The sequence below is a fragment of the Danio rerio genome, chromosome 1 (genome assembly GCF_052040795.2).
Source record: "Danio rerio strain M-AB ecotype USA chromosome 1, GRCz13ab, whole genome shotgun sequence".
Lineage (NCBI taxonomy): Eukaryota > Metazoa > Chordata > Actinopteri > Cypriniformes > Danionidae > Danio > Danio rerio.
In genome coordinates this window covers 16836083-16856228 of record NC_141021.1, presented here as the reverse complement: position 1 = coordinate 16856228, position 20146 = coordinate 16836083, and the positions used below count along the sequence as shown (strand labels likewise).

The window sequence follows — 20146 nt, the reverse complement described above, 5'->3', positions numbered from 1 at the left end:
GAACTGCATCCCAATTATCACAAATACTGCAGAAGGCCTATTGGAATCCGCATGGACCCAAGATTCATACAAAAATCAGTCAAGTTTGGTGAAGAAAAAAATCATGGTTTAGGGTTACATTCAATATGGTGGCATTACATTCAATCTACAGATTGGATTGCAACACCAACAGCCTAAGTTATAAAGACATTTGTGCTGCCCATTACATTATAAACCACAGGAGAGGGCAAATTATTTAGCAGGATAGCGCTCCTGAAAAGTTCCTGAAAACAAAGAAGGTTAAGGTGCTCCAGGATTGGCCAGCCCAGTCACCAGACATGAACATTATTGAGCATGTCCAAGGTTAGATGGAGACATTAAACATTAATACAAATAATCTTGATGAACTCTGGGATTTCTTTGCCATTCCAGATGACTTTATTAAGTTATTACAGTCACTGCAGAGATGTATAGATGCAGTCCTCCAAGCTCATGGGAGTCATACACAATATTAATTCTTTTCCCATTGCACCATGACTTTATATTCTATAATGTACATTATTTCTGTTAAGTGGCAAGACTTTTGTTTAAGCGAAGTCAGACCTTGCTGTCCTAATAAAACAACTAAAAATCAAGGCATGATTATATTTTATTTGGTAAATCAAGTGTAATCTAGAGGCCTTTGCCTTTCACATAAGCCACTGATACCAAATGATCAACTAGAAGTCAAGTTATTATTTGTTGTTCCTGAAACTTGGATAGGCGACCAGACATTTGTCAGGTAGTATGTATTGTGTGGACCATGGTAAACAGGCCAATAACTATTGACTAACATTATTCTTGTCATTTTACATATGCCTCACTTAATTGTCTACAAAATGTTGAAACTTGTTCGATATCAGGTAAAACCAATGAATTTGAGTCAGTCTTTATGATTCATATGGATTTTATAACATTACACACATAAAAGCAACATTGTGTAACTGAATATTCCAAGTAAAACATTGGACAAGAATTCCTTCAATTTCTACCTTTTTCTCTCACAGAATATGTGTTTAAACTGTAAAAGTGCTACACGGCACTTATCATGTATGATATAGAATTTATCTGAATCCAATGACATGATATTACTGATATTGGCCTGAGGTGAATGGTGGTTCTGGCTTATCGAAAACCTGGAAGTATGTGTGTGTAGCCCACTGCATGAACAAAAACAGTTCAATTCTTCGGACAAAACTTTTGAACAGTATTGCATACACTGTAAAAAATAATACCCTATATCTACTTAATAAAATTGAAGTAACAGATTACAAGCAATATTATTATTTAATTAAAAAATATATGGATTCAGTTTCAATTAATCAAATTGGCTTATTTAAAATTAGTCATTTAAAATAAGTAACTCCGAACAGTACTTAAAATAATAAGCAAATTTTAACCAAAATTATTGGTTTAATTATTGTTCTGTGTAACAGAAACTGATTGTGAATTTGAAAATGCTCATTTTAATCAAGTTGGATTCAATCAATATTTTCTCTTCTTTAAATTATTTAAAAATAATAGCTAAATTCTTATAATAAAACTGATTAGATTTGATTACATACATTTTTAAGTAATTTCAAAGCAAAAAAAATGGCCTAAAAACAAGAAAATTAATTTTATTAAATCAAGTGTACATAATAAATTTAATGAACTATACAAGGCCACAGAATGACTTTTTACAGTGTACTGCTGACAAACTGTTTTAGAAGTGCTGTGTAAGGGAGAGATCTCTTGATGTATGTCTTGTTTATACGCGCTGAGGTAGTTCCAATATGTCCTGCAGGGCGAAGAACGATAGTAAAAAAAAGAAAACGTCAAATGAACGCAAACTGTCCAGTAGAAGAATGAAATGGGCATTTATACTCAAATTCACACTCATGCTGAGATGTTTTAGGCCCCGGCTGGGATTTTGAGGCAGAATCCTTTCAAGAGCTGACTGTGCAGTATTGTTTAAATGGGAAAATAGAAATAAGAGCTTATTAAGCACCCCCTGCAGTTCACGCACCATTTGATCAGCCCAATCGGGTTTAAAATATGGGCTCGTTTATACTGTCATTTTTTATGTTCGCAGAGAGTTGTAGATTTGTGTGTAATGTATGTGAGTGGCATTCATTTACCATTCACAAACCATCCGTATTATTTTTCTTCTGCAGTTCTAACTGCGTGTCCAGTTCCTGCATTTTAAACTCTGCAAAAGGTCAAACTAGTCGCCTAAGGCCTGGTGTACACACAGAGCGTCTGATGCCCCTTGGCCACCACTCTAGTTCCTGTGCCTTTTATTTTCAATTGCTGCAACTCCAAATAAATGATTCAAGTGGGAACTCAAAACCAGGCCAGGAGTTCAGAGCTCTCCTCTGTTAAGAGAAGCTTTATATCAGGGCCAAGCACCAAAACAAGATTAGAAATGTGTGCCAGATACTTTCAAAACAGAACACGTGTCTTAGTGCTGGAGCAACATGTCTGAAGGAAGAGCCTAAAGTGCAGTTTAGGTGTCAGACTGCAGTGCTTCCTTTTCATGTTTCATACATTTTGCAGAGCTTTCGTTGTGAGAATGTGTGAACTATGGCTGAACTATGCAGTTTATACAGAAATGTTGAGTCTTAGATGGTGTTTAGAAGATAAATAAATTTAAATTTAAACTTTTATTTAGTTTTATTTTCTGTGCAATCAATAATAGTGTTCAGTGTTGGGAAAAGTTACTTTAGAATGCATTACAATATTTAGTTACTCCCCAAAAAAGTAACTAGTTGCATTACTTAATTACTTTTTATGGTAAGTAATTCAGTACATCACTTTAGAGTTACTTTTGCATTACTTTTTCTGACCTGGCTGAGGCTTAATCTATTTCAGAAGTAAATTGTTTTTAAATTAAGGAGATCTGCGATTAACAGCACACTGTATACACTTTAATCAACTTAAAAAAAAAAAAAAAAAAAAAAAAACACGTAAAAAATTAATATAGGAGAATATTATCTTTTGAGAACTTCCTGAGACTTCAAATTTACATCTGACAGTTTTGTCCTGCGTTCTCACAATTCTGAATTGTATTTCTCTTATAAAATTCCTTACTTCTTTTCAGATTAATGAGTTTACATCTAACTAACATTCTGACTTATTTCCACAAGAACTGCAACTTTCATGTTCCAGTTTTGTGAGTTTATAAGAAATTTTATTTGTTTTTATATTTTCTTGTAACTTTTAGTTTCTCACAATTCTCAAAGCTGCAACTTTTATTTATTTTTGTCGGAATTTCTTACATTTCTAACTATATTTCTCTGAATGGCGACAAGTCTTCCTGGTTTTGTATGTGCCACCTAAACCCTCACAGTCTACAGTACCTATGAATCATTTGACTGTCAAACAGATGCCTGCTCTGCTTCATTGGTGGCCTTTCTGAAAGCTAAAATGATGAATGTGACACCATATGGTCTTGAGGACATAATGGGCACATGTACATGATGGCCATTTGGGACTGGGGCTTATTTGGATGTTTTTCTTTATTACCACTTTGCCAGCAGGCATTTGATTCTACAATTACAGATCATGTTCTCCTGCACCATATTTGTAATCTCGTGTGTTTTTAAATGCTAATGGCCTATACAAAAACACATGCACTCTGAGTAGGTAGTACACGTGGTACAGGGGTTTAAACAAACCACCTAATAGAAAAGTATGTGATTTAGAACACCTTATGTGTTCAGTTCTTTGAATGTTTTTGCTATTATTAGATTGGTTTGTTGCTTGTTTTTGGCATTCATTAAAAGTACATATTACTTGCAAATAGATTTCAGGTGCAAATATCCAAACAGTATGTGGTAGAAATGATGCATTTCAATATAAATAAATGTAATTTGTATTTTGCAATATAATTATAACTTGTAATTTCACATTTATATCTAACTTTATTTTCTTTTGGTTTCTGTTGCGTTCTGAGTGCTGAAGTGAGGTAAAGGATTCCTCTGTGGGTCCTTGAACAAACCAGCTCTCTGACTGACCTTATTCAATAATAACCTGGGAATAATTAGGAGGGAAATGCTGAAGCCGTCTCTTTGTGCCTTCCCATAATGCACCCAGTCTCTGTCCCACTTAAATGTGGACATCTGTTGCTGTCACATGATGACAGTAATGTTGTGTTGAAGACTTGAGGCAAATATCTTGCAAAATACTTTAGATACTAAAGTAAATGAGTTTACCAAAGGAATGCTGTAGCTTTGCTGTTTCCTGAAAATCTGTGTGGAGTTCATGTTTGCAAACAACACGTATTTGAGCTTATGCTAGTATGCTATGCCTACTGAATTGGTCTTTTTCCTAGTGTCTACATATCAATTATTGTGTTTTGCAGCAACCTTTTTTATTTATTTTTTTTTTTTTTGTGGTGATTGAGGTGCGTTTGTTATACTATGAGCTCACTTTAGCCATGTAATCATGTATTTTTGAAAGTACATGAGTCATGCTTAATGATCCGTCAGGCGTTGCTGTATTAATGTGTGAATGTAAATATTGTTTGCAGACACATTGATCTTTTACCATCATTCGTCATAAGAAAACAAGGTTCTTGTCAAGTTTGCCAACAAATTATGTACTGGGTGTTTACTTAACACATACTGCACTTCTAGCACAACTGTTTTCAGCAATGATAATGATTGTAAGAAATTGTTTTTAAACTCCAAATCAATATATAAGAATGATTTCTAAATGATTCATACTAAAGACTGGAAAAATGGCTTCCAATAATAATTGCTTTCAGAAATAAAATATAATTACCAACTTTCCTGTAAAATGAGTCCTGTTTTAAATTAATATGGCATAATGATTTTTTTTTATTCTGAAATAAATAAGCTTTTCATTCATGTATCTGGATTGTTAGGATATAAGACAACAATTTGACTATAAATATTAATCAACAGATGATTTGGTAACACTTTATTTTGATGGTCTATTTGAGTGTTAGTAGACTGTCTGCATAATATCTGCGGATACTGCTCCTTCAACAGACATTTAACTGACTATAAGAAACTTTGCAAGTATATGTCAACTTACACTAACCCCAACCTAACAGTCTACTTATAATCTAATGAGAATTAGTTGGCATGTAGATGCAATGTAACCTGAATTTAACAAACAGACCATCAAAATGAAGTGTGACCCAATAAAGTATTTCAGTAGATTTGTAGTTCGACATTTGAAGCATATCTGTATAATATGTGTATGTTCACACACCATGTGAATTATTGTAAATATGTGTATATTTGCATGCCGTCTTTACCATATAGTAACTTAATATTATACTATTTTTTTTTTGCCCTAAAAGAAAAATCTATAATATTGACCAATATACAATGTATTTTTGACATAACACATTGCATCTTTTACTAACTTGGTTTTATGCCGATGCAATTTGCAAACCTAGGCTATTTGTTTTTCAGTTTACATTTTCATAAGACTTAAATTAGCTATTTTCCCAATGCATAATGTAAAAATCATTGGACTGGGTGTCCCGTTTTATTCCTTGCATCAAATGGTTTAACTGAAGATTTTTATTATTAGGGAAAAGTAAAATACCAAACTACATTGCACTGTGTGCAGAAGTGTTTGCTCCCTAAACCTAACTAGTTGTGCCACCCTTAGCAGCAACAACTGCAATCAAGCTTTTTCGATAACTTGTAATGAGTCTGTTACAGCTCTGTGGAAAAATGTTGGCCCACTCATCTTTGCAGACTTGCTGTAATTCAGCCACATTGGAGGGTTTTCAAGTTTGAACAATTTTTTTAAGGTCATGCCAGAGTATCTGAATTAGATTCAGGTCAGGTCTTTGGCCAGGCCATTCCAAAGTCTTCATTTTGTTTTTCTTCGGTCATTCAGAAGAGGACTTGCTGGTGTGCTTTGGATCATTGTCCGGCTGCAGAACCCAAGTTTGCTTCAGCTTGAGGTCACAAACAGTTAACCGGACATTCTCCTTCAGTATATTTTGGTACATAAAAGAATTCATGGTTCTGTTTATCACAGCAAGTCTTCCAGGCCCTGAAACAGCAAAACAGCCCTAGACCATCACACTACCACCACATTTTACTGTTTATGATATTCTTTTTCTTAAATGTGGTGTTACTATTACACCAAACATGATGAGACACACACCTTCCGAAATGTTAAACTTTTGTAGCATCAGTCCACAGAGTATTTTCCCCAAATTATTGGGGATCAACAAGGTTTTCTGGCAAAACAGAGATGAGCCTTTCTGTTTTTTTTTTTTTGCTCAGCAGTGGTTTCATCTTGGAACTCTGCAATGCAAACCATTCTTGCCCAGTCTCTTTCTTATGGTGGAGTCATGAACACTCCCCTTAACTGAGGCAAGTGAGAACTGCAGTTCTTTGGATGTTGTTGTGGGGTCTTTTGTGACCTTATGGAAAAACTGTTTCATGCAGGGTTATGCAGTTTTGGTTATTGTTTTCCCTTAATAATAAAGATCTTCATTTAAACAGCATGATGTGTTTACTTGCATTATGTTTGACTAAGATTTAAAATTTAAATTTGTTTGATGATCTAAAACATTAAAAAATTGACAAACATGCAAAAAATAAGAAATCAGTAAGGGGGACCATTAAGGGTGTAACGATTTATCGTTGTACGATTTATTGCGATGCAAAAATGTCTCAATATGCATCGTGGCGTTATGACGATTTTTTTACGATATGATGGCCGTTTTCTCTTATCAGTTGAGCTGTTTGCACGTGAGCTACGTTCCACCTGCTGTCGCACGTGAGTTCAGATTGCAGCAGCAGTAATGTTAGCAGACCAAGATGAGTGGAGTTGAAATAGAGGACGGCACATCCTCTCAAAATCAGACGTCTGGCAACATTTCGGTTGTACAGTCATTGCTTTAGACTTTTTGACACGCATACTGGGTCAAACAGCCTAAGTTTTAAAGTCTTCACAGGGATTTACATACTTTGCACAGCGACATGGATACCTCCTTATGGTGTTGAAAGAGTCACATACTGTATTTATAAGTTACAATTCACCCTAAAATATCATTCTGTCTTCATATAATGATGTATTGGCGGCCGCAAAATCACACATGACGTGAGCTGACCGTGAGCTGTTACTACAGAGGGCGGACTGCTTCAGTGAACAGAACCTGCAGGTTGTGACTAACAGGTAATAAAGTAGTAAACAACATTCAGTTTGTGGAACAGAGTGATCGTTCAGGAGCCGCGTGGGAAGTATGAACAGCAGTGGAAATGAAACCGAAAGCGTGCACATTATTTAAATAATCATATCGCATTTTAGAGTTATGATTACGACGAGCATGAACTCTTTTGAGTACAGAGGTACACAAAAATGCGCATACAACATGATATACTTGATAGCGCCGACATCAGCGATGCCGAAGAAATAGTAGACTGTCCTGTGAAATGAAAAGACGGCCACCCTATCACTCATCATGCCCAACATGAAGACAGCCATCCATAAAAACCTCTCAGACAGATACACATCAGTTCAGGATTATTTTATAGAACTGATGATTACCTGGAAATGTAGATTGCACACACAAAAACGCAAGTGACCAAGCAAAGCCTTAAGCTCTTATTGTTAAATTCAATTGAATTGAATAATTTCAATAATATTTTATAAGAAGTTTATTAATTGTTTTATTTTCCAGAGACAATCCTGTTTAATTTATTTTCTTAAAGAAGGTTCAGTTTAACAAGTTGAAACAAAAGTAATACATAAAAAATAGTTTACTGGGTAATTTTTTTTTTTTTTTTTAATAAAATTAGCATTTCAGTTTAATTTTCAATTTTTATTCCAAATATCGTGATACATATCGAATCGTGAACATTATATCGTGATACACATTGTATCGTGAGCTGAGTGTATCGTTACGCCCCTAGGGACCATACTTCGCACCACTGTACACTTGTCTTGCTATTGAGGGATTATGTTTATAGTTTCAGGTGCTGACACCTTGAGTTATGCAAAATTAGCACCTAAGCAGCAGCATGTCATCTGCAGGACACACTAGTTTCAGAGGTCTTACTGGCAGAGATGTGGGGGTCACTTTTGCATTGGTCAAAATCAAATCCCCTAGAGATCTCTGGGAAAGAGGAAGAAAGCTGAGGGATTCTGGGAGATCTTAGTGTTGTGGGAATTCGGTCATCTCTAAACAGGAAGAAGCCAGTAAAAATGTGACCCCTTGAAGACAATAAAAAAGACTCAAATGTGATTTTTTTTTTTTTAACGTATATAAATATATATTTTTCAGACCAATTGTTTTATCTAGTATTTGGTGCATTCCTCTGTTTAACGCTCTGTGTAAGACTGATGTCACAGAGAAGGAACAATGAATCACATGAGGGTGAACACAGAGGGCTCAGTGTGTGTGTACGTGCTGTGTTTATGAGCATTTCAGAATGTGTGTGTGTGTGTGTGTGTCATGGAAAAGCTTAGGCATTCATGCAGCTAGCTTTCACCACACACACATTAACTTGCAGGGTTCTGGCTCACCTCGGCAAATACAACAGCAAAGCACTGAGTCTGACAGGCTAATTCTGTGCTAAATGGAAAATAAATGGGCAGGCAGTCACTAGACAGTAGTAATAATAGAGAGAGAGCGCGCACACACACAAACTTGCACATAAATCTTTAGATTTTATTCTCTAAGGCCCTCTTAGTTGTGTTTCACGGCATATGCAGAAAACAGTGTGTTTATGTCAGTGCCTGTGTTAACAGGTTACTGTTTTCACACTGCTCACAATTTTGTTTTAAACTGAGTTGAGTTATTGTATAATGATGGTTTGTTCTGTGGACTATCGAAAAAAATATAGCTTAAAGGGGTAATATTGTGTCTTATTCTTTGACAAAAAAAAAAAAAGAAGAGGAATTAAGATTTATGAAATTCCAGTAATACTTGTATATATACTACAGTAGGTGGCAGAATTTATTAGAATGCTGATAAAATATATAATATAATATAATATAATATAATATAATATAATATAATATAATATAATATAATATAATATAATATAATATAATATAATAATATAATATATTAAAAACAATATAATATAATATAATGTAATATAATATAATATAATATAATATAATATAATATAATATAATATTGAAAACAATATAATATAATATAATATAATATAATATAATATAATATAATATAATATAATATAATATAATATAATATAATATAATATAATATAGTAATCCTTTTTTTTTCAATGCCAAGCAACATTTTGGTAAGCAAATCTGACCAGTAGGTAAATAAATAAATAAATAAATAAATAAATAAATAAATCCTTAAAGTTAGCCTATTGTATGTAAGTGCATGCATGTGTTTGTTTGTTTCCCCAGCTGTAGTGTCTTTCTAAAAGCACACCACCTGAGGTCAGTGTAACACCTGATATCACACACACAGGACAGGAGGGCAGAGATGAGAATCACACCTTCTGCAGTTCAGTCATCTCAAATGCTTGTGTGTTGCGTGCAGGAATTTGGTATCAGTGAGTACTTTATGGTGTTACTCCTTACCTCTGTGTGTACTGTAAGGTGTTAAAAAATTTACCTTTTCAGTTTGTCTTTTTTTTTTTTTCAAAATTATTTGGGAACAAAACAATACAAGCAAATAACATGCAGTATATTGTTTAGTGTGCAGAATGTGCAGGGGATGTGTATGGCAAAGCTCAGGTGAATTGAAAGTGCCTTCAGATTGAGATTTGTGAATAATGATCTAATAATCTGTCAGCATTGAGCACATATTGTGGCGTTGTTGAGATGTTTTCGGAAACTCTAGAAGAGATGTGTGTGGTCATTTAGCTGGGGTGATTTTCCCTGAAGACTTAAGCAAAAGTCTCCAGTTGCTTTCCATTAGTATTTCAAAGAAACCATTTGGACTCCAACGAGGTCTCATTTGTCATTGTATTTAAGTTCGTTTGAAATATTTGCATATACTTTAACATTAACATTTAAATGTGGAATTTCAAAATTTGCATCGCAATAAAATTTTATTTACTTTTGTATGTATGCACGTCTGTACTAGTTTTTATTATTATTATTATTTTTGTAATAGTGAAGTATATTGTTTGTTGTATATTTTTAAAATATATGTGTTTGTGTAATTTTGTAAGTTTTAGGTACGATAGGTAGTTGGTTATATTAGCCCTCTCAGGATAAGGAAGTTTTGTTGCGCTACTGTATCTATTCTGTCACCAAATCTTTTGTGATAAGCAATATTATTGTCATTTTGAGATCAATTTATGCAACTGATTATACAGCATAATCAGGGTGTGAATTATACATTGACCATCTGAGGGTCAAGTTTTTCGGTTACGTTCTATAATACACCTCAGTGAACCAAATTTATAAATTTAATTTAATTACTTTTAATTCATCAATCAAACTTGTTATTATGTTTTCAGTGTTTTAAGAGGTATTGAGTGGTTCTCAGTGACATTTGTGATATTAAATAAACCTATTAATTGATGACCATGAAAGAGTGCATATATTTTTTTATTTTATTTTATTGTTTAACTTCCAGGTGCAGGCAAGTGTACAGATGCCTATTTTACTGTTTGGTGCTTTGGATTTGTTGGTTTCAAACCGCTGAATTTATTATTATTATTTTTTGGCGCAAACATTTTGGCGCAAACATGCATTCACAATGGTATGGACCATTACAGATGTGGTCAAATGTATATTGAAGTTATCTTTTATTTTAATTAATAATGTTATTTAAGATACATTCATTCATTCGTTTTCTTGTCAGCTTAGTCTCTTTATTAATCCTGGGTCGCCACAGCGGAATGAACCGCCAACTTATCCAGCATGTTTTTTTACGCAGTGGATGCCCTTCCAGCCGCAACCCATCTCTGGGAAACATCCACACACACATTCGCACACACACACACACACACACACTACGGACAATTTAGCCTACCCAATTCACCTGTACTGCATGTCTTTGGACTGTGGGGGAAACCGGAGCACCCGGGGAAAACTCGCGCGAACGCAGGGAGAACATGCAAACTCCACACAGAAATGCCAACTGAGCCGAGGCTCGAACCAGCAACTCAGTGACTTTCTTGCTGTGAGGCGACAGGACTACCTACTGCGCCACTGCTTTGCCCTTTTTAACATAAAAATTTGAGCAAATTATTTCCAACCTATTTAAAGGCCAGACCCCCCATACATCTTGGTTTGATGTCCTTCAGAGGGGATAATTAATTAATCAATTAATTAATTCTCCAAATCCCCCTGTATCTTGCACCTTTATCGTAATAATGCAAATAGCCATAAATACTTTAAAATACATATCATTCTTAATTATATTTTAGATTTTTATTGTTTAGATTGTTTAGATTCTATAATTTAATGTTACAGGTTTTCTTAGTGGCTTTGGTGTATTTCTCACAACACTTACATTTGCACAACAGTTGATGCCTTTCTCAAAACAATTGGTCAATTGTGCACATCATAGTAGCAATTTCTCATTACTTCCAATAAATTGCAAATGCTTTTGGACATGCATCAATTGCTTTTATACAATTTCTGCTCTTTATAACATTATCATTTGCTTATGTCATGTCATTAAAAATTAACTAAACTTGTGAATGCTGAATAGTCATTCCATATAAAACTAATAATCCTCATTTCACTACTTGAGTCATTACAAACAAAAATGTTGATTGTTGTCAAAATTTGTCAAGCAAACTTATAAAACAATAAATTTTTTTTTTTTTTTCCTGAAAATGTCTTCTAAATGGCGACGCAGTGGCGCAGTAGGTTGTGCTGTCGCCTCACAGCATGAAGGTCGCTGGTTCGAGCCTCGGCTGGGTCAGTTCAGTTGGTGTTTCTGTGTGGAGTTTGCATGTTCTCCCTGCGTTCACATGGGTTTCTTCCAGGTGCTCTGGTTTCCCCCATAGTCCAAAGACATGCGGTACAAGTGAATTAGGGAGGCTAAGTTGTCCATAGTGTGTGTGTGTGTGTGTGTGTGTGTGTGTGTGTGTGTGTGTGTGTGTGTGTGTGTGTGTGTGTGTGTGTGTGTGTGTGTGTGTGTGTGTGTGTGTGTGTGTGTGTGTGTGTGTGTGTGCGTGTGTGTGTGTGCGATTGAGTGTGTGTGTATGTTTCCTAGAGATGGTTTGCGGCCGGAACACGTGCTGGATAAGTTGACGGTTCATTTCACTGTGGTGACCCCGGATTAATAAAGGGACTGAGCCAAAAAGAAAATTAATGAATGAATATCTTCTAAATTTACAGTAATAATTTCATGAGTGATTTACAGACCTAGCTTCAGTTCCACAATGTACTGCAATATTGTTTACACTTGTGCACAGCTCTACTCAAAGAACGATAATATTTGTTGTAAATTAAGGTGTAATTATTCTTTTGCACAATGCTGTAAATAAATTGGAATTGTAAAGAGCAAATGCAGTAAAAATGTGAAACATACATATTCAGTGTCTTGTACTCAGATACATCACTAAATGCAGTGATGTCCAACTTTACTGTAGATTTCAAATGGCTGTGAAATTAGCATACAGTGCTGTCTTGAGCATTTTCAGGATGTCACCAAAATCTGACTTTATTGCATTGGAAACAATGTACAGAGTAAACTGTCATAATGAAAACAGAACAAAGCCATTTGACTATCTTGTTCATAAACATTGGAGTCAGGACTTTTCATCTTGATGACACTGACACTTTCATTGACATGAATACTTGCTTTTGAGGAATGAGCTATCTATTTTGAGCAAGTGACGTGCTTTTGCAGGTTATCAACTAGGTTTTGCCGTTTGTACTAATTGTTTTGAAAAATGCATTAACTGTTGTGCAAATGTAAATAGTGTTTTGAGAAATGTACCAAAGCCACTGTAAGGTAAATGTCCATAAATAAATAATGTCCTATTAGGTAAATGTCAAATTATAAACTTTGACATCAGTGAGGTAGAATGTAAATGTCATTGTAAAACGATTTTAACATTATTTAAGAGTTTGTAAATGTATATCGCAATGGCAAAAATTATAGAGGTCATCTCCTACTTTACGTCCGATAAGATGATATATTGATTATTGCGACAGGCCTAGTTTATATAACCTTTAAGCATTTGATTTGTTTGATTATCTCTATCTGTCTGTTGGTCGGACGGATGGATGGATGGACCAACCGACGGATGGACAGACGGACGGTTGGACCAACAGACGGACCAACCGACCGACAGACGGATAGAGACACACACATAACTTGGTTGTGTGGTATTCAATTATCCACTTGCTATTGAAAATTTATTTAAATTACATCATCATAATTTTAAACTTTTACATAGCAAAACAGTTAGTTAGTTAGTTAGTTAGTTAGTTAGTTAGTTAGTTAGTTTGTTTGTTTGTGTTTTTGTTTGTTTCTTTAATTATTTGTTTGTTTGAAGGTTGTTCCTTCTTTCTCTGTTTGTGTTTTTGTTTGTTATATTGTCCTTAAATTGCAAGCTCACAGTTACATGGATGGATGTAAGGATGGACAGATAGATAGATAGATGGATAGATGGATGGATGGATGGATGGATGGATGGATCACACATACACACACATACCTTGGTTGTATTTTATTCAATTATCTACTTGCTATTAAATACTTTTAAAAGCTTAAAATAACTTTTACATAACATTTAGCTAGTTTTTTTAAATTTGCTGACATCAACATTCCAAGAATTTATTGTTTACATTTTATCATTGTATATTTCCAGGAATAGATAAGAGATGACAAATAGCATGCAAAATGCTTTGACTGATAATCTGGAACATCTGTTCTGTCTGACCAAGAAGAGATCAAAACAAACAGTAGATTCTCTGTGGCAAAATGATGTGGTATACACACACACACACACACACACACAAACACACACACACATGCACATGCACACTGAGAATGATTAACCTCATGATATTCATGTTTCTAGGCAGGACTGTGTGTATCTGTCTAAGTGAATGTGTGTCTGTTTTTCTGTTGTCAGCTGATGTGTCATGAGCACCACTGTTGTGTTTAGTTCTGATCTAACATTATAAATTCATGCTTTTAAATAAGTTTATGTGTGAAATCACAGCATCTGTTTTCAAGCTTTTAGTTCATTACCATGAAAACAACTTCATCACCAACATTTTATATTCCGGAGAGTTTTTTTAAAAGTGGAACATTGCACACACACATGCACATCCTCTGGGATGAAGTGTTAAATTTGTCAACACCTGAAACAGTCACACCTAAACAACAGCACTAAATTTCCTTATGAATGTGTGTATAAATGACAGCAAAAGCAGCATGGCTGTGTTGGAGTTAAGGGCGTAGTTAAACTAGCGCTGTCAATGGTTTTAATAGTTTTTAACAGTTAATGACACCGTTTTGTGTGATTAAACCATCTGATTATGCAGGACACCACCACAATTGTGAGTTTCTGACTTTTTTTTTTTGTCAATTTTGTTGTTTTTCGCTCTCCTTGAAATCACTCTGACTAGACTGTAAAAGAGTCTAGTTTGATTGGTTTTGAGTTTAACAGTTAAAATGATTTTTGATAGCGTTATTGAAAATAAATGCTTTGTGCATTTTGTGGGAGTTTGCATGTTCTCCCTATTTTGGCTTGGGTTTCCTTTGGTCCAAACACATGCGGTATAGGTGAAATGAATAAACTAAATTGTCCGTAGCGTACGAGTGTGTGTGTGAATAAGTTTGTATGGGTGTTTCCCAATACCGGGTTGTGGCTGCAAGGGCATCCGCTGTGTAAAACATATGCTGAAATAGTTGGTGGTTCATTGTGGCGACCTATGCAATTGAGACTAAGCTGAAGGAAAATGAATAAATTATTAAATATGTTTTTGGGCATTTTTCATTACAATAAATCTTTTTTTTTTTCTTACCGACGAAAGTTTTTAAAAATGCACCTCACTAAAATGCCTGAATCAGGGCATCTGCTTTTATTATATGTTTAAAGTTTACATTTACAGCATTTTTATTTAAATAAAATGTCCTTACTAGTTTGAAATGTCTCTTATTGTTTTGTCATGGATGTGTACATGACAGGACATTGAAATTATATACAGTTTAAGATAAAATTATAATCCCTTCTGTATTTTTTTATAATAATAATACATTACCAATAATTTTTCAAATAAATTATTGATAATGTATTGGGTTGGTTGGTTGGTTGGTTGGTTAGTTGGTTGGTTGGTTGATTGGTTGTCTTACTGACTTGCTTGATTGTTTCTAACTAACTGACATTTGATTTGGTTTGGTTTGGTTTGATTTAATTGATTGATAGATTTTTTGATTGATTGATTGATTAGTTGGTTGATTAATTGGTTGGTTGGTTGCTTGCTTGCTTGCTTGCTTGCTTGGTTGGATAATTGGTTGCTAGGTTGGTTTGTTGTCTGAATGACTATCTGACATTTGATTGATTGATTGATTGATTGATTGATTGATTGATTGATTGATTGATTGATTGATTGATTGATTGATTCTTTCCAAATGTTTATTAATTTTTTTTTTTTTTTACAGATTTAAGCATAAAAGTTATAATAATTATTTTTTTTAAATGTCTAACTAATGTCTATGCCATGATGACCTTCTTTTGCTAGTTATTTTGCAAGATATTAGTATTTGGCTTAAAGTGTAACTTAAATAAATAAAATAATAATAACTATGTTAACTAGACATGTTAGGATAAGTAGGCAAATCAACAAAATGTGTTCTGTAGAAAATTTAATACAGAGGACTTATAAGATTAGCCTTAACATGTATTTGTTCGATCGTTCGTTTGTTTGTTTGATTGTTCGTTCCTTCGTTCAATCAATCACTCACTCATTCACTCACTCATTCATTCATTCATTCATTCATTCATTCATTCATTAATTCATTCATTCATTCATTCATTCATTCATTCATTCATTCATTCATGCATTCCTAAAAAGACTTTTTAAGAAAAATATAATATGTAATACTGTTAAAATAATGTGTTAAAGGGAACCTATTTAGCTTCTTTTTGCAAAATATAAAATAGTCTCTGATGTCCTTAGAGTGTGTATGTAATGTTTTAGTTCAAAATACCCCACAAATATTTTTCACAGAGTCAATTGTTATTTTTTTATAATTAAAAAATATTTTTTTATAATTCTGTGAAACTACCTCTTTAAGGTTTTGATTCAAATTGTTCTGTTTTGCTGTCACTTTAAATTCAAATTAGATTGTGCTCAATAGAGGGCAGAGCTACAAAGGCCTTTGCGTCATCATGATGACAGATTTAAAACAGGACTAAAGTTGTCTCTGTGAAAAACTAAAAAAAATGTCAAAAAAAGTTTCTCAAAAGAAAGCAGTCTGTGGAGACTGTAGAATCCATGTGTGCATCTAAAACTCCACATTTATAATCCTCTTATTTGTTGACATGGGGCCCTATCATACACCCGGCACAATAAGGTGCAAGACATGTGGCATGATTTGTTGCTGTTTTCAGACCAACTGTAATTTTCATGTTTTGCTCCACATTGTTTAAATTGCAAATCCTTTTGCACCATGTGCTGGTCTAAAATAGAGGTGTGTTAAGGCGCATTGTTGGTGCGTTGTGATGTTGAAGAACTGAAATAAGCTGCGCCATTGACCAAAAAGCAGGTGTAAAGTCGAGTGCAGAGCATGTTAGTTACGCGCCTATGTGGGTTCAAATGCTTACACATTGCTTAATATAAACAGGATGTACATCAATACACAGAAATCTTTACAAATGAAAAAAAAAAGATTAAAATGTTACATTAAAATTAAAAATGATTATTTTCTACATAAATTTATAAACCACTACCCACATGCCTTCTCCACATTGTTGCTTTTTTCAGCTCATGACAATTTGCATTTGTATAATGTTATTATTATTAGCTGTATAATTTATTATACGCATATTTATATTTGTTTTAATAAAAACTAGTTTGGATTTGCCCACCTGTCGGGTTTTGGAGATGTATAAATCACCATATTGGGCATAAGAATAGGGCATGTGTGTGTTTGTTTGTTTGTTTGTTGACCACGCTTTGTTATTATTGTTCATTTATTAATTTGCTGGAAATTAGAACTGAACTTAGAAATAGTTTTGAATAGTTTTGCACACAACACCATTTCCTTTTCCACAAAAGTAAAGGAGTAAAGTAAAGAGTAAAAGTAGAAAAAAAAGTAGAAAAACTAAAGAGGACAAATGGAGGAGGCTTCTTTATCCTCACGCTGCCGATGGCCTGTTTAACTGTGTTCTCGCTCGTGAAGCATTTAGATTTTCCACTTGCAAAGTCTGCCTATGTCTTGCTATGTAAATAGCAAATGTGTCATGGAGTGATTCAACTGAATTTTAAAAAGGGAATGGGAGATGGGACTCCGATTAGTTGAATGCATGTTATGCTCAAAACACACACATTACTCATTAAGAGAATAAGCACAGCCCTGTTAGACCATGCACCAGGCCAGAGAGCCTATTTTTCCATCCTTAAAGCAAAAGTGGATTCGGACACACCCTTAATGCTTTTGCGCCATGCACTTTAGACTTTGCGATTACAGTAGAATAGAGCCCATTATTTTCATGTGGTGAAAACACTAATGGTGAACAGCTGCTTCTCACTTAGGGCTGTTTATGGCAACTAGGGAGATATCGTCGTTAATAGGCAGGGCTTTCCCCCTCTGATGGCATGTACAGTGGGAGAATGTCAATCAAAGTTTCTGCAGATTTTTTTATACAAAACATTAGAATTAAGTATTCGTTTCAATTTAGCGGCAGGCTGTTTTCACAATGTTGTCACACAATTTTGTTTAACCCATTATAATCCCCTTTAAACGACAAAAAGAATACAAAATCCACAAGAGGGGTAATTAATTGTCTTCAACTACATATATGTAGAAATTACCAAAGTGATCTTGTTTTCATATAGACATGTTCATGAAAGATGTCTGTCAGATAATGCTTATCATGACCTCTAAATTAAAAAACTAAAATGAACACAATCTATTGAAATCCTTCAAGGTGTCTGGATAAAATTTGTTTTGGAGAATGGATTGTATTTTTTTGTTAGCTCATTATTAGCCAAGTGTCTCTCTCTCTTTGCTTGTGTGCTCACTGATAGACAAGCGTGTATTAAGGGTAAATACCAGAACAAGCTATGCAAGGCCTTTACACACTGCCGTGCTTTGTGTGGGGCTGTTTGCACAGGCCTGGTTCAGGCACGGGGCAAGTGCCAGCATCATTCCTCTCTGCTTGAGTAGCATTACAACTTCTGTCTCTCTCTCTGCTTCACTTTAGTGCATTCATCATTCTGCCAATGTGGGAAAGATGCACAGAAGGGGGGTTTGAAAAGCCAATAAATGCATTCACTGTCTGTATTTTAAAACAGTTCTGTCGTTATCAGCATTTAATGCTCAGTTATTTACTCTTTGTACTATAATAAATTAATCATGATGTATTGGCTCTTAAACTGGTTGTTTGGTTGGATGGTTGGTTGGTTGGTTTATTGGTTGGTTGGTTGTCTGTCTGACTTTTTGACATTGATGGATTGTTTGACATTGATTGATTGTTTAGTTTTCTGACTGACTAGCTGACGATTGATTGATTGATTGATTGATTGATTGATTGATTGATTGATTGATTGATTGATTGATTGATTGATTGATTGATTGATTGATTGATTGATTGATTGATTGATTCGGTTGGTTGGCTGGCTGGCTGGCTGGTTGGTTGGTTGGTTGTCTGAATGACTATCGGAAATTGATTGAATCTTTCTTTCTTTTTTCTTTTTTTTCCATTCTTTCTTTTACCATTCTTTCTTTTCTGAACAGCCAATCTTTAAAAAAAAAAAGGAATAATAAATTAAGTGAATTGTTTCCGCAGGTTGCATATAATGATTCTGTATTTTTTTTCTGAGTTTGCGTCTTGTCTGCTGTGATGTGTTTAAATAATGGTCAATGAGAGCGATCGAATTGATGTCAGTTCTGGTTTTAAGATTAGATTACTTGAATAAAATCTGTTTTTCTCCTTTCAGAGCTCACATGAAGAGAGGGAGAAGGAGAGGTCCCGGCTGGACTCAATGGTTCTACTAATAATGAAGCTGGATCAGCTGGACAAAGAGATTGAAAATGCTCTAAGCTACTCCCTAAATAGCACACCCAATTTAAAGAGGCGGATCATTTCTGTGAGTGACACCAATCAGACGCTGATGAATAAAACAACCCAAACAACCCAAAACTATCTTAAGCACAACCAGGACCTAAAACTAGCATCCACAGAGTGCTAAATATATATAAAAATCTAAAGTATTATTAGTAGTAGTATTAGTAATAGTATTAGTAGTACTGGTTGTTGTCATGTTACTAAAAGTAGTACGAATTAATGTTAAGTGAAATATTTTAGTTTAACTGTTGTTATATTATAATATGTATTGATTAATTTGGTTGATTTTAGTGGTTTAAAATGGTTTAATTTGTATATTTTGGCAAAACAAATACATTAATCAATACTACTACTACTACTAATAATAATAATAATAATAATAATAATAATAATAATAATAATAATAATAATAATAATAATAATAATCGTATGTATTTTTCATTTTATTCTATTTTTATTTTTAATTTAGTTTTATTTTACCTATCAATCAGTCAATCAATCATTCAGTTAGTCAGTCAGTCGGTTAGTCAGTCAGTCAATTAATCAATTAATGCCTGTCCCCATCTATTAGCATGTGTGACAAAATATTAGTTTGAGGTCCTACTGTGTATCTAGCATAAAAGTTTGAAACACAAACTTTGGATGTGCATGATAGTTTTTAATAATACCCAGGACAATGCTCCTTTCTCAAACAGGATGTTGACTTAGAAACTCTGGATTCAGCCGGAAGTCTTTCAGCCTCCTCACAGTCTCTAAACACCCCACTTTATCGCTCTTCTTCATCGTTGTCTTCATCAGGACCCACCGGAACCCCTGGAGCGAGACCAAAAAATGAGGTCAGTTAACAAGCAATCATCCGTCCCTTCCCTTTCCATCCGTCCAAAACTGCTTACACAAAATATTAATTGTCCACCAACCACAATCACATAAGCTGATGAGTT

The 20146-nt window shown here is 34.3% G+C and overlaps 1 protein-coding gene across 3 annotated transcripts in view; it reads left to right on the top strand.

Moving 5' to 3' along the window:
- Positions 1–20146, top strand: part of dlc1 (DLC1 Rho GTPase activating protein) — a 225431-nt gene that overhangs the window by 34921 nt on the left and 170364 nt on the right. For all 3 annotated transcript variants that reach the window (XM_087236999.1, XM_087236998.1, XM_087237000.1), the window contains 2 exons: positions 19078–19227; positions 19901–20041. In XM_087236999.1, the coding sequence (XP_087093125.1) occupies positions 19078–19227; positions 19901–20041 (291 nt within the window). The remainder of the gene's footprint in view (positions 1–19077; positions 19228–19900; positions 20042–20146) is intronic.